Source organism: Macrosteles quadrilineatus, unplaced genomic scaffold, assembly GCF_028750875.1.
Source record: "Macrosteles quadrilineatus isolate MER2022 unplaced genomic scaffold, UCM_ALF_1.0 Scaffold_9__3_contigs__length_116548681, whole genome shotgun sequence".
NCBI lineage: Eukaryota > Metazoa > Arthropoda > Insecta > Hemiptera > Cicadellidae > Macrosteles > Macrosteles quadrilineatus.
Window position 1 is genome coordinate 36684610 of NW_026542602.1, and position 14091 is coordinate 36698700.

The 14091-nt window shown below is 35.2% G+C and overlaps 1 protein-coding gene across 1 annotated transcript; it reads right to left on the reverse strand.

Moving 5' to 3' along the window:
* Positions 1–1229: 1229 nt before the first annotated feature.
* On the reverse strand, positions 1230–12547 carry LOC129003057 (protein prune homolog 2). The gene is made up of 3 exons (XM_054431268.1): positions 12410–12547; positions 7912–8051; positions 1230–5307 (listed from the first exon to the last, which is right to left on the reverse strand). The coding sequence occupies exons 2-3, from the start codon at positions 8044–8046 to the stop codon at positions 4147–4149; spliced, it is 1296 nt and encodes a 431-aa protein (XP_054287243.1). The 5' UTR covers positions 8047–8051; positions 12410–12547; the 3' UTR covers positions 1230–4146.
* Between the last annotated feature and the right edge of the window lie 1544 nt (positions 12548–14091).

Genomic DNA, 14091 nt, shown 5'->3' on the forward strand with positions numbered 1-14091 from the left:
TACAAATTAGAAATTAACTTAGGTGTATTTATTGCACTTGAATATAAACTATAGATCCACTGACAATGAAAAGCTGCTCACTTAGTCAGGATCAATTTATAAACACATTCACTACCATTTTACACAAGACCATAGATACAGAGGAGGTCTGGTAGAAAACATGTTAAAAGCCAAAAGATAAAAATTGTCATACATTTTTACAGACTTTTTGCACAAAAAAACTATTGCAGCACTGCTAATATATGTAGCGCATTTTCAGTAAAATTTTTTTAGAACTGTTCTGACTTGCAGTAATTTTTAACTGCTTGTTAATTTTAAGTTGCTATTTACCCACTAACGCCATGCCACTATGAGGTAGCTGAACTACTAACACACTGGCGTTTATCGAATTCAACCTACGACCGCTAATGTAGACAGTTCACGGCCAGCCCGCCTGTGGTAATATAGTGGCACAGTTGGTTGAAGTATTGCACGGACGAGTCTAGCGTTGAGGTCTTTCTACATGCGTAGGTTCGATTTCCGTACATGTGCAATCCATATTAAGTTTACAAATGCGTGGCTCAGCCATTTGGAGGGCCAACAAGCTGTGTGTAGGGTTGGGTGAAAGTTGATATCGTAAGTTAAATTGGGACTGCACACAACACCTATTTGCTTAATTTTACATTGGTATTTTGGTACAATATGGACATATAGTGTTCAAATACATACATGATAGCTCATGAAACAAAATAACGTAAAAAATACATTGATAAAGAAATTTTTTAAATGTTCCAGGGTTAACTCAATGTATTAACTCTATGTTCTATGATCGTCATGAGCATATTATGAATGACTTATGGTTACCAAAGAAATATCTATAGTATTTATAATACTTGAACTAACTATAATATGTAAGAATGAAGCTATACTTCAATAGCTTGGCTTGTTCCATTTAAGATTTGCAAAGAGGGATATCTTCGTTTTCTTTAAAAAATCACTAAAGTACCGTTAAGGCATTTTATTTAACCCTTATTAAATGGGCAGCTGGCTAAGCCATATGATACAGGAGATCCTTCATAAAAACTACTTAGTTCCGTAAAACCAGTGTTTTTTACTATCCCTGGAAATAGCTTGGTTATAAAACAGTGTAAAAGTCTCCTCAGGATTGAAAAAAGTAGGTAAATTCGTACTTGTAATTTTTTAGAACTTTGCTGTTGTGATATCAGTACAGGTCAATAAAACACAAAATCAACCCGTTATTAATTTAATCTATCACTTTATAAACTTTTCTACTTAGGTTCAAACAACCATAAATAAATATTGCTCTATGTATTATTTATTGTACAATATCTTGGAGAAAATACTATAATAAAATACAATAAAAATATACTTTACTTTGACATATTCCTCTACCTCTGGCCGCAGTTAATTTGTGGTGTAGCGAGACATTGGCAAAACCAATGGCACATAAACGTTTACGGATATGCAACACATGTTAACTAGGTTAGCACTAATTACAATCAGTAAGAGTGCAGTAAAAATAGATGTTACTAAAAATAATATTTGTTATTGAGCTATGTAATTTTAAGATTAAAATTCAATTTAACTATCGCATAAAGTATTTAAACTAGCCTACAACAAAATAGCTTTAATCCCAAGCTATGCCGTTTAAATAAAGTGAACGGCTGGATTCTTGATTACGTTTTGTGCTATTTTAACAATTTAGGTAAGAAAATATACAGTATCTAGGTATTGGTGTGGTTTAAAATGACAGAGGTAGAACTTACAATCACCCTTCAGGTTAAGGGAACGTAACCTAAAATCAGTATACACATCACAAGAGAAAAACAAACTCAATTAAGTACGGTACACGATACAAACACATGAAACATAATACTGGCACAAGTTAAAAAATCACAAAATCAAAAGGAGCCATGTAGGCTATTAAACTTATTACATGCATTGGCAAACAGATCTTATAGGAACAAAAATACTTAAAACTAAGGGTAAAAGATCATGGAATAAATTAATATGAGGGTGGATTGATTTATTTACATATACATTTGTAAAGTGTTAAGGAATGTTTATACTTTGATGGATTGATATTAGATATGATTAAATAATTGGAACTGAAACAGAAGGCATGGGACTTGCAAAGTCTGTGGATAGCTGCCAAAGAAAAACTTAAACCGCAAATACTAAATATTGAACACCCAACAATATTCAACAGATATGCAACATATATTGAATCTGATAACATTAATAAGGGTAAGGGTGAAAATATTTGTATGTTCAAAGTTAACCTTAGGATGGTATGGAAGAAGGATCAGGACCTGTGAAGTCTAAAATTTCTTATTTGGAGACAGACAAGAAGTTAGTAGTTTGTAATATTTGTTGAAGAAAACATTATAAGTTAGTAATTATAAAATTCAGAATTGTAATCTTTTATACACTGTAAACGCCTGTTTTATTAATGTACTTTGAACTGGAAATGTCACTTAAGGCCTGGATTGAATTGCCTCTGCAAGAAAAAATTTAAGGAAACGCAATTTTGAAAAAAAAACAATCTGCTTGGTAAGTATGTTTTTGATTTGTATAAGATCTTGTATTGATGAAATCCTACTTAACTTGTTTTACAGAATTATGCAATAGGAAATTAAGCACTAACACCAACTACTTGTAAAATCGGGGGGGATTCAGTGGCAAAATAGAAAATAATTAGAATTTAAGTATTAGCTTATTCTACTGTAATATCAAACCAGTTTTTAAACGGTTTTATGATTTGTTTATAAGAATGTAAAAAACCTCGATTACACAATGAATATCAAGCTTAAGGAAATATATCATAACAGTACAGAAAAAAACTTGGTTAACTGTTGAGATCCCTGATTCAAAAGCTGATAAAATGATATCAAACTAGCATTATTGAATCAAAATTCATATTTATTTAACTAAATAGCTGCAATATTGTTTATTTAGCCAATTTTCAATATTACCAAAAACTATTCAAAGAAAAGCCTTTACAAACAATATGAAGGCTTTAGTATTTGGGATTGCAAAGGCGTTATTAGTTGTAAAATACCTAGTGCGTGCTTTGCATTTCTGGTACTCTTGTATTTGCTAAATAAATACAATTGGTATATTGTACCAGTTTATACCACAATCTATATTTAATATACCTTTGTTATTTTTAATGGTGAACTTAATTTTCATTTTAGTCAAGTTTAGGGAAAATGACATTTGTGCAATGTTTAAAAAAATGCTTAACTATTCCCAAGACCAGTTGTAGAACAAAGTAAATACCTATATATCTAGTCTACAGTACCCTATTATATTTGTAATAAGGCTGATGGACATGTAAAAGTGGGTTAAGTTATTGAGGACAAGCACTCGTGGGATCGAAATATTTGAGGTATGAGCAGAAAACAAAATGAGATTAATAACTATCCAGGTTTTAGATTATAAACCCCTGTTCATCTGTAAATTTACATTGACTACCCAATGTAGCTGTTGTATTTACAGAACCTTAACTTATTTTTTAAAAATATATAAAATTCGATGTTATCATTTTTTGAAATCCGTAAGATTTATAATATTTAACTGTATGATATACTTTGCATGAGAAATAGTCCATGCAATAAATTCTTACAAAAATACAAACACATAACTAAGTTACGTGTTTTAAAATAGTAAAACAATAACAAGAAACTGAGTGTAGTTAAAAATCTTCTTAATGCTAGAATGGAGTGTAGCATATTAAAATAAATCAATTCAACATATCACTAGTTATGGACAAAAGCGGAGATTACAAATGCTGAGACTCTAAGCGACAGGGAATATTTGTGATTTAACCTAGAGGGTACGACAAGTATTCCAGACATTTGGTAACTCTGCGAGCCCTACAAGCTCAATCTAACACAGTTTTAATTCCGAATCTGTTTACAAAAATAAAATGACTAGTTTGAATTTGATTATACAAAACGCATATACTCTACAGCAGATCTTTGTGAGCAGTATTTAAGTATCCAGCATAAACAGAAAACTGTACTACATATTTCATGTGGAATGTTGAAAGACAAACGAGTAAACAGATCTGGGATGTCTTATTCTACGTTATTATCATCACCTTATTCGTGGGGCTACGGTGCGTGTTGCAGGTACTGTGTGTTAGTTGCCGTCGACCATAGCTTGTTTGAGTTTGTCATACTTCTTGACCCGGTCTGGAATGCTGGCTTGTTCTAGAGGCACCAACTCCATCAATTCCTCCAAGCTGCTGATGAAGTGAAGCTTCTTGCTGAATTTAGAACTGATAAACGGTCTGGCCATCATGACGATGGTTTTCAGCCAAAATGTAGGATGTACGAGGTAAAGTTTTTTTAGATTTTTACGGAGTCGTCTGTCGATCATCTGGTAACATCGTTTGAGCCAGGAGAAGGTAGGCATGCAGTCTTTAGCTGTACCTCCGTGGAGGTAAACCAAAACATAATCCTCGGTTATGAGTTGATCCAGAGTAGAGAGGACGTAAAGGAACAGGTTATCCATGACGTAGTTGTAATCCACCCTACCATGATGAGGTAGGAAACAAGCGCTGAATACAATAATGGCATTGTGAGATCCTGCGTTCAAATAGCCACCGTGAGACAAAACACATTTGTAGGGTTCTATCACCTTCATGTCTATTCTCCTCTCGACTCCAGCCACGTTGCATCTCTGCCAGTTGCGACTTTCATCCCTCTCCTCTTCTGCCGTCAGTTCAGGGATCGGCTCTTTGTCATTTGACGGTGAGTTATCTAGCTGTTCCAAAATGGAATCCTCCAGCTCATCCGGAGAGTCCAGGTCTGGACTCAACAGCTGATCGATATCATCATCCGACATCACGCTTGAAATCTGATCGTCGTCTAATCCATTCAAAATTTCTTTTGTCAAGGCTATCTTTTTCTTCTTGATTGTTAAGCCGGAAGGTCTTTCACGTTTTAACCTGACATCTTGACAATCCGGGGACAAAACCGCTTGAAATATAGAATGGTCCTCATCATCTTCATCACTAAGACCCGTAGCTCCTGAATCAAGCTCTTGAGGTAATGGGATCCCGCAAGCTTCTAGGTTTTGCCTCAGTTCTTTAGGGCTGCTGGGAAAGTCTATTGGTGCATCGATGTAGTTTTCAAGAGTTGGCAATTCCAGATCCAGGCTCTCCAAGCTAAGAGACAAGTCCTTGTCAAGTGCGTTGTCCAGCGGGTGGGTGGTTGTAGGCTGAGTATTTCTAGTAGCTCCATTCTGTAGCTTGACTGTTGTGAGACTATTTCTTTTGACTGGTGTAGGAGCATTTGCCTAAAACAGATTTCAAGGCAGTGTAAATGGGTTTGTTATATTACCACACTTAATGCTACTACACAGAATTAATTTTTAATGTCTTTTCATAGATCCATAAATGCACAGTAATATAGTGACATCCAATAGCTCAAAGAATTAAACTTGTCATAATAGTTTCTTTATATTAATAAAATTGTGGTCTTAGTTTCAGTTGGTAATAGAACATTTATCAACATTATCTGTAAATTTAAGAAACTTTTTTTGGGTGAATAACAAATTGAGAGAGGAAATGAAAACAGAAAAAATAAAAAAAATTATTTTGTTAAAATACATTTTTTTATTGATCCAATAATAAACAAAGTGTTACATTATGCATTGCTAACCTTAGCAGAGCTTAAATGTAAGTTTTTCTATTTTTTACGAATATTTGTCTTATCAACTACAAAGACAACATCAAGTCACTAACGTATATAAAAGACTGAAAAAAATGGTAAATTCTACTGAAAATTAAAAACAATGTTTACAAACATCTAGCCTAACTTGTTTACTGAATAATGCATCCATCATATAATTAAAATTTGTTTATTATATACATGAAAATAAAAACGGGAACAATCTGAAATGTACACGTTTTTTATTAAAAAAATTGAATATTTAATGTAAAAAGATTGTTCATATTCATTTTTAACTACTTTGTTTGACCAACGAGAGAAGAAACTTTGCTTTAATTATGGCACTCAGCGAAGTAAAGAAGGAGTATTTACTGCAAATGCAAGTCATTTTCAGACAATACAAATTTTAGTACAAATTATCTAGTTTTCCTAATATTACTGATGTTAGAAAAACGATCTGACCCATAGAAATATAACATTGTCATCACCAAAGTGGTAAGAAAGTATATTCATTTGAAACAAAGAAGAGTAAAACAATTACAGACTCATTACATCTAATTCTACTGGATCTGCGATGAAACAAAGAATAATCAGATATAACATCAGGTCAATAACGTCAGCGACCTGAGTTAAACGTTTATTAAGAGGAAAAACGTCAGCGAACTGGTAAAATGGTGGTAAAGGGTCGTTGTGACAACAGTGCTCCACAAAAACTATGATATTCATTGATAAAATAATTTGTATTAGCATAAATAATAAGTTTATAGACGTTAGCGACGTGACAGAAAATAAACATAACAACAACACTTAGCTCAATCAATATTATTTGGCAATTAAATCAAAAATAAATTCCGGACAAACACTGTATGGTCCACTCTATCCATCTGTCATGGCGACACTGATGGCTCCGGCGGGAGTCTAGGAGCGCTAGCGGTGATTATGGTGGCAAATTCAAATTGCCATTCATACTTGGCGTTTTACGGGGGGACTTACGTTTACATGCTAAAATTTTGTTTTAAAGTGATCATTTAGTTGTAAAACACTTAATAGGGGTTAATAAAGACACAGAACAATTAACATAAAAGTTTATTTATTTTTATTTTTTTAAATTTCATAAACTGCTTCAGTTCCTCTATGATGTCTTGGGGACAGTTAGCGACCTGACCAAAGGGCTTTCAAATATTGTTTTAAATATTAATATATGATAAATCCATTCATAAATTGTATTAGCCTAATTATGTTATTTATCATATAACAGTTAAATAAAAATAAGTTTAACACGTTCGCTGCGGCACGTCAAATAGCGGGCGTATCCCCAGTGCGGCGCAGCCCTCAGCGTCGAGTAAACCCGATTGCCGCGTGTGATTGGCCTTTTCAATTTTGGTCTGACGAATAGCAAATAACGTGAGGGGATGTCCTGCTTTACAACGAGAGTCGATGTAGTTCGCTAAACACCCACAGATAGCAGCACTGCTTGGAACGTAGCCGGTCCCATTGGAATTGTATTGCCAAATGGAGGGAAAAAGACGGGACAAAAAGAAGACTTTTGAGATTGCCAGACGGGAATTTTACGGGGAAATTTACTACCAACCTACACCACAACAAAATGCAAGTCACATACTACACGCTAACGTCGTATAGGTCCGCTTTCGGCCGACGCTAGAGCAAAAACGAAGATATACAAAAGGCATTACCGAGCGTTCCCGATGGGGTACGGACGCACCGTACGGGGGCCAAGCGCCGTACCCGATCGGGAACGGCCGCACTCTACGTGTTAAAATTTTTTTTATTTATAGTTTAATTTTTTTTTTGCTGGGACATAATTTTTCTCTTACAATTTGATATTCACCCTTTTACGTTCCTTGATCCACTAAGAGAAGCTAATAAAGTGACCTTCAAGTGATACAAAGGGTAGGGCCTCTGTCAGTATTAGCATAACAAAATATTTCACAAAAATTAGATTTAGTAGCAAAAATCTGACTGACTGGTTGTTTACAGTAGACCACCTATTTTATAGAAACTATATGGAATTTAACATTGAATATAATTTTGGAATTCCCATAAAATTATCTCGACCCATATCTTGAAAATTACAATTTGACAATTGGTTCATTTTGGGTAGCCTAGTTTTTGTTAGCCTACTCTAATTCTGCACTTTTTTCATGGTAGGCCTACACACATTATGATATGACTGAATAGCCTACTGACTTGTTGATCATTGTTAGGCTACCTGTGCATAGCTCGTCTGATTGTCCAGGGTCAGTGGTTGCTCGCCAGGAGATGACACTTCGGAGGTCTCGCTGATATCCATTCTGTCATATTCTGGCGAACTTTCAAACTTGGTCGATTCACACACCCCGTTCATTTAACCTGTGAACGATTTAGCTACATTAATGAAGTCCGTAAACACAGCCATTTTGTGGGATAAGAACACAAAAAAATGGTAGTAGAAACCAACCCGCACCTAGAATGCCATGGAGTGTTGAAGTGCTGAAAGACGTGATAATTTTGTATGCAATGACAAAGGAGATTCAGGACAAAAAAACAAGAAGAAAACAGGCAAAAAGGATAAAAATTTAGTAAGCCTAGACATTGCTAATGACTCATTTGACCTATCAGCAGGTATGTTCTGGATAGTTGATAGACTATTCAAATAGGTTTGAATCCCGCCAATCACCAATGGATTTTATGTATGTGGTAATGTTACAACCTCTAGGCCTGAAGTAATATGTAAAACAGTTCAAGAATAGAATTAGCGTCCTAGGACGTGAAGATGGGACGTAAAAAAGTGAGGGTTTTGTTGGTCAAAATGGTTACAGCTCAAAATGTGGGTTTAAACATGTTTGTAGAAAGTTTGATCAAAATTTGATGAATTTTGCTCGAGGTATCGTAGGCCTACTAGTGGAAGCAAGACCTAAGTTTAGGCCCTAGCCTATATATATATATATATAAATAAATAGGCTAAATAAAAAATATATAAGTTATAATATATATATACAGTGGCGGACCTAGAACAGCCACAAGGGGGGGGGGGGGCGAACTAGGGGGTCCGGGGGTGTGCACACCCGGAAATTTGTGTAAACTTAGTCTCCAAAATGGCAGTTTTATACCAATTCTTTGTCCAAAGTTAGTGTAACAAATTATTTTTAAGCAATTTGTATGCACTACTGTATTACATGCAGTAAAAAAATATATGTAGGTAGTGATGTGGGCCGGGTAAATACCCAGTGGGTAGGTAAATATAAATCGGGTATTTACCCTAGGCCCGGGTAAATACCCAAAAACTGGGTATTTATAATTTGTATTAAAGTTAGAAAAGATTGAGATGTTTTTTTGCAATTATTACCCTGTAAGGATAGTAAAATGATAATAAAATGTGTTAAACAACATTTCATATGGTCACTACTAGCATTTTACTTATGGGTATTATCGCCATAAATACCCAGGTCTCAGCATAAAGCATAATCGGCATAAATACCCTGGTCGCATGGTTGCACTGGCCCTGACTACTTATGATTTTTTAATTTCTATGATAGAGAGATGAATTTATTTTATTGAAAGCGAAGAAAAATAATTTGTAAAGTATTAATTATTATTTAGAAAGACAGGAAAATGTAACCTAGTAGTGGCCTATGTGTTAACAACTTTTAAGAAGAAAATAATTAAAAATCAATCAGTAGTATGGCAGGATTTAATCATATTTTTGTTCCAGATCTTTTGTTAGTATCAATGGTATCAAAATTAAAAAAAACTAATTTCATAAACTTGTGATACAAAACATTTGAATCTGTAGCACAATAAATCTTTCAAAATTATATTAAGTTAGGCCAAAAAACAGGAGATACATTTTTTTAGTAGGTTTATCCAAATATATTATTGTTTCCAACCAAGCGGTAACACAGAAAAGTGTAATTATAATTACTTTTAGTATTCTGCCTATGTCAATCAGGCCTTAGGAATTTGGAGTATTCTAAAATGTTATAGGCCTACGCAATAATGTATTGTTAATAAAACTATTCATGGCAAGTTCAACTGTTTTTATTGCATCATAAATAGGTACCCAACAATTCCTGGATATTTATAAATTAAAATAATTTTGTTTAAATGTTATTTAATTGGTTATAAATTTATAAAATGATAACAATTGAAATAGTCACAGCCTTTTTTAATATACTATCTTTTAGCAAGTTTTAAAAATTTAACTGATGTTACTCGATTTAAGACACAAAACTAAGGCCCCTATTACACGAGGTAGCCTGGCGACGTCGCCAGCGACCAAACTGGCTACTCAGCTTGTCATGGGGCATTGATTCTTATGGATGTTATTACACGAGGGTAGCCAGCGACGCAGCCACACTTTGGCGACCGACTGGCTACCGAGCCCCGTCGCCACTGTGGTAGCCACTGGCTACCCATATTGGCGACGCTGCGTTGTAGCATATGGAGCTTATTACACTAGGTCGCCAGTATCACGTCGCCACGGTCGCCACTCGGTTAGTTCATATCACGGGGGTACTTGCACACTGTTGTGTTGCGTTCTGTTGTGTTGTGAGTGTGTGAATTGTTCACTTCAGTTGATAAAATGTCTATATCATCCTTTATGACTCGAAGAAACTGGATTGTGACATACGAAAATAATTGAAACATTTTTTATTGTCCGCACAGAGCTCATCAAAAAGGGTGTAATATAACCCTTTTGATTCTCTTGCACTAAGCATTGGATGAACGTACATTTTTCTCTTCCTTTGCCTCCTTTTCTTCAGAAGTAACAGAAGGAGAAGATACTTATAATCACTCATTATTCACTGTAAACACCGCTCTTAACAAGTACAAGTGCAAGACAAGCACTCAAACAACGGCGCCACGGCGGTAAAATTCTGGCTACTCAACTGGTTATAGGTTTGGTGGCCAGTGCGTCGCCAGCTACTGCCGCTGGCGACGTCGCCAGGCTACCTCGTGTAATAGGGGCCTAAATGCTTATTTAGAAACTTTAAATGTAATATTAAAAAAAAGTGATAAATCATTAAATAAAAGGTACTAGCAAAGCTTAAAGTTACTGTAAAAGGTGTTATAGACTATCCTAATTTATCATGTAATAATAACAATAACATATTTAGGGGTAAATATAAATGAATTTCAATCAATTTCATAAATACCCAAAATACCCGGGTATTTCTGGATTTTGGGTATTTACCCGGGTAAATACCCAGGGTATTTACCCCGAGTTTTAAATACCCGGGTATTTTACATCACTATATGTAGGCCTATGTATGCCAGTATGCCCGAGGGGGGGGGGGGGGCGGTCGCACCATTCGCCCCTCTGGATCCGCCACTGTAGGTATATATATATATATATATAAATTTGGGAAATCGCTAAAAACATGTAGCCTAAACCATTACAAGTGTACATTAAATCAATAAACCCCTATGTAAGTTACTTGGCATAGGCTAGTTATAAAAATACATGATAGAACAACACCATAGGCGGCCAGTTTATTACACTAAGCTACAAAATAAGCACCATGTAGCCAGTAGACTAGACCTTGGGATTACATGTAGCCTGTAGGGTTGTTTCTTAAATTCAAATAATTAACTTATTTTGTTTTAACATAAAAAATAGGCAGAGGATACAACACGCGTCCGGTAACCGGGCGTGGATTAGGCGTCCGGCAGTTACTGTCATAACCTTTAAACCTACCTAACCAAACTTGCTGATAGGCTAATGAAAACATTGAATGAAGGTAAAATTCTGTTCATAGGCCTACTGTAAAATAAAATTATAAATGCTTCAAATTCTAACAAAAGATGTAGGCCCTACAGTTAAGAAGAAATGGCTTTCTAAGCAAAATCTTTGACAAAAAGTTAGTGTTACCGAGGGGATTCGATCTAGATACCTCATACATCAGCCAAGTACTCTATCCATTACACGAACACTGATGGCTGTACTTCGTATCGTTGTGGTAATGGCTCCGGGCCCCCACAACCCGGTGACGTCACTGACGGACGAGTAATCCAGTAACTACTTATCCTCTGCTCAACAAAATATAGCCTACAAGGGCTGCACTTAACTTTAGGTCCTACACTCATTCGAATGAAAATATCGATTATTCTATTGTTTCATTCGATATATCGTTTGGTTAGTTAGGTTAGGTTAACCTTACCTAACTAACCAAACGATATATCGAATGAAACAATCGATTAATCGATATATCGATCGATATATTCATTCGAATGAGTGTAGGACCTAAAGTAAAGTGCAGCCCCTACAAGTATCGGACTTAAGAAAGCCCGTGCTCGGAGAAAGAGCTCGAGCATAGGCGTGTAACTTGGTCAAGTAAGTTAGGGTGGGCTCAGTTATAATTTCATATTATTTTAGGCTGTTACCTTATTATTTCAGAAAGGGTCAAATGAATGATAACCATCCTAGATTGGACGTAATTAGGTTATCTTAGTACTGGATTAAACTACAAAATATTTATTTAGGCCTCGACCTAACTTGGTTTCAGCAGAAACGTAAATTAAAATATTGCCTACTTGATTCAGTAGTTAAACAAACATAGGTACAACTTAGTTGAATTTAAAAATTCTGCGCTGGATGAAAAAGATATAGCCTAAGGTCTAGCCTAATTTTTGTTTTGCATTGATTTGCTTCATTTTGCACTAACACTCTTGAAAAACTGACATAGAAATAAAAATATATGTTCACTTTCCAATGTTATATTAATTACCTGTTACAGTTTTCAGCCCAATATATTCGAGACACTATTATAATGATTAAGATAAATTTAGATACTGTTTAGACTGGAAAATAAACTAAAAACAACAGATTCATTTGACAGATTAGTGTTGTAGTAGACCAAGCGACATTGGCTTTATTCTTCTTCTTGTTCTTGACAGTTTGAGTTCATACTTTCAGAGTTGAAGAGCAAATGGCTTGAACAAACAAAAACAGATGTTCAACAGTTTAGCCAACCAAACCTGTCAATTGTTTAATAAATCAATAATACTAGTATGTATAGTAGCATCTATGTATATAACCAATTTTTAAAACGAATTTTTTGCCTTAAGGCACCTTATGCGACTAGGTTTCTATTATTTGAAATGGGGGTGCCGCAAACATCATCGGGCACGGCAAGGCAAGGCAAAGCAGCTGTGCCGCACAGCGCTTTGTTTTGTACTGCCTTTTCAATTTTCGTCTTTCGGGCAAAAGGCTTGAGGCAAAACGATGTGCGCATGCGCGAAGATCGACACCACGTTCAGCGCAATGACAGCCCCTGTCAAAATCAGTGTGCACTTCCAACGATTAGTAATTGAGTGAAAATTTAAAAACGTACGTTTTCATGTCCCTGGCCTTTTACTTCGTAGATACTGGATTTTTAGTTTATTATTATGTGTTTTAATATTTTTTGGGACGGGGGCAACATGTTACACACATTTATTTGGTTTTAAATAGGTTCTAGGTATTTTTTTCGTATTTTTAAAGTCTCGAATCTCACGACCATGACGTGTCAGTAGGGTACATTTTCCAACTTTCACGCTGTTTTTAGACTAATTATTCATGCCGAAATATATAAAGCCATATTTTTATGTCATCAATGGTTATTAAACTTACAAAAAAGGAGCATATTATAATTTTATTGTCATTGCTTGTTGGGTTTGTTTGTTTGAGGTTTTTGCCGAGGCAATCATTGCAGACTGACTACCATGACAAAATAAGTCTGTCCCTCGATTAGGCGTCACGACCATTTGGGTAAAATTTTCAACTTTGGAGCACGACAGTGGCAAGCCTGGCGTCGATGGAGTCAATTGGTTTTAGAGACTAGTTCGGGGTGTACGTCAGGATTGTGGTGCCGGTCGTTTCGAGTTGAAAGGAGGAATTACAAGATTAATAAAGGGAAAATTGTGTTTTTTGTAATTTTGGTGTGTCCATGACCGTACGTAGTCATTCGATGAAGTAGACATGGTGTCAATTTTTGTTTATAAGATATTTCAATTGCTAGATTAACCTAGAAGTTCACTTTGTATCCTCGAACATGAGGTGCAGGGCTACCACCAGAACAGAGCCAAATAACACGTAATTTCACGACCAAAGTTTCACGACCATCGCGGGTTTTTTCACGACCAATCCAGCCTTATGGATTATAGTGTGTTTGGTCGTGACAATAACCTTAATATAATTGTAATTTAAACAGTTTAGTTAAATTGAAACACTTATTTTTATTATAACTAACAGTATAATTGAAGGATTGTTTAGAAAGATTTAGATTATTTCAGAAAATTCACGAACGTAGCCTACCGCTTGTCCCTGACCATCACGTTTATGAGTTCTATCATAAAAATTTCAAAAATTAAAATATCGTCATATTTTAATGTTTTATACACAAAAGAAGCACACCTCTATACAAACATA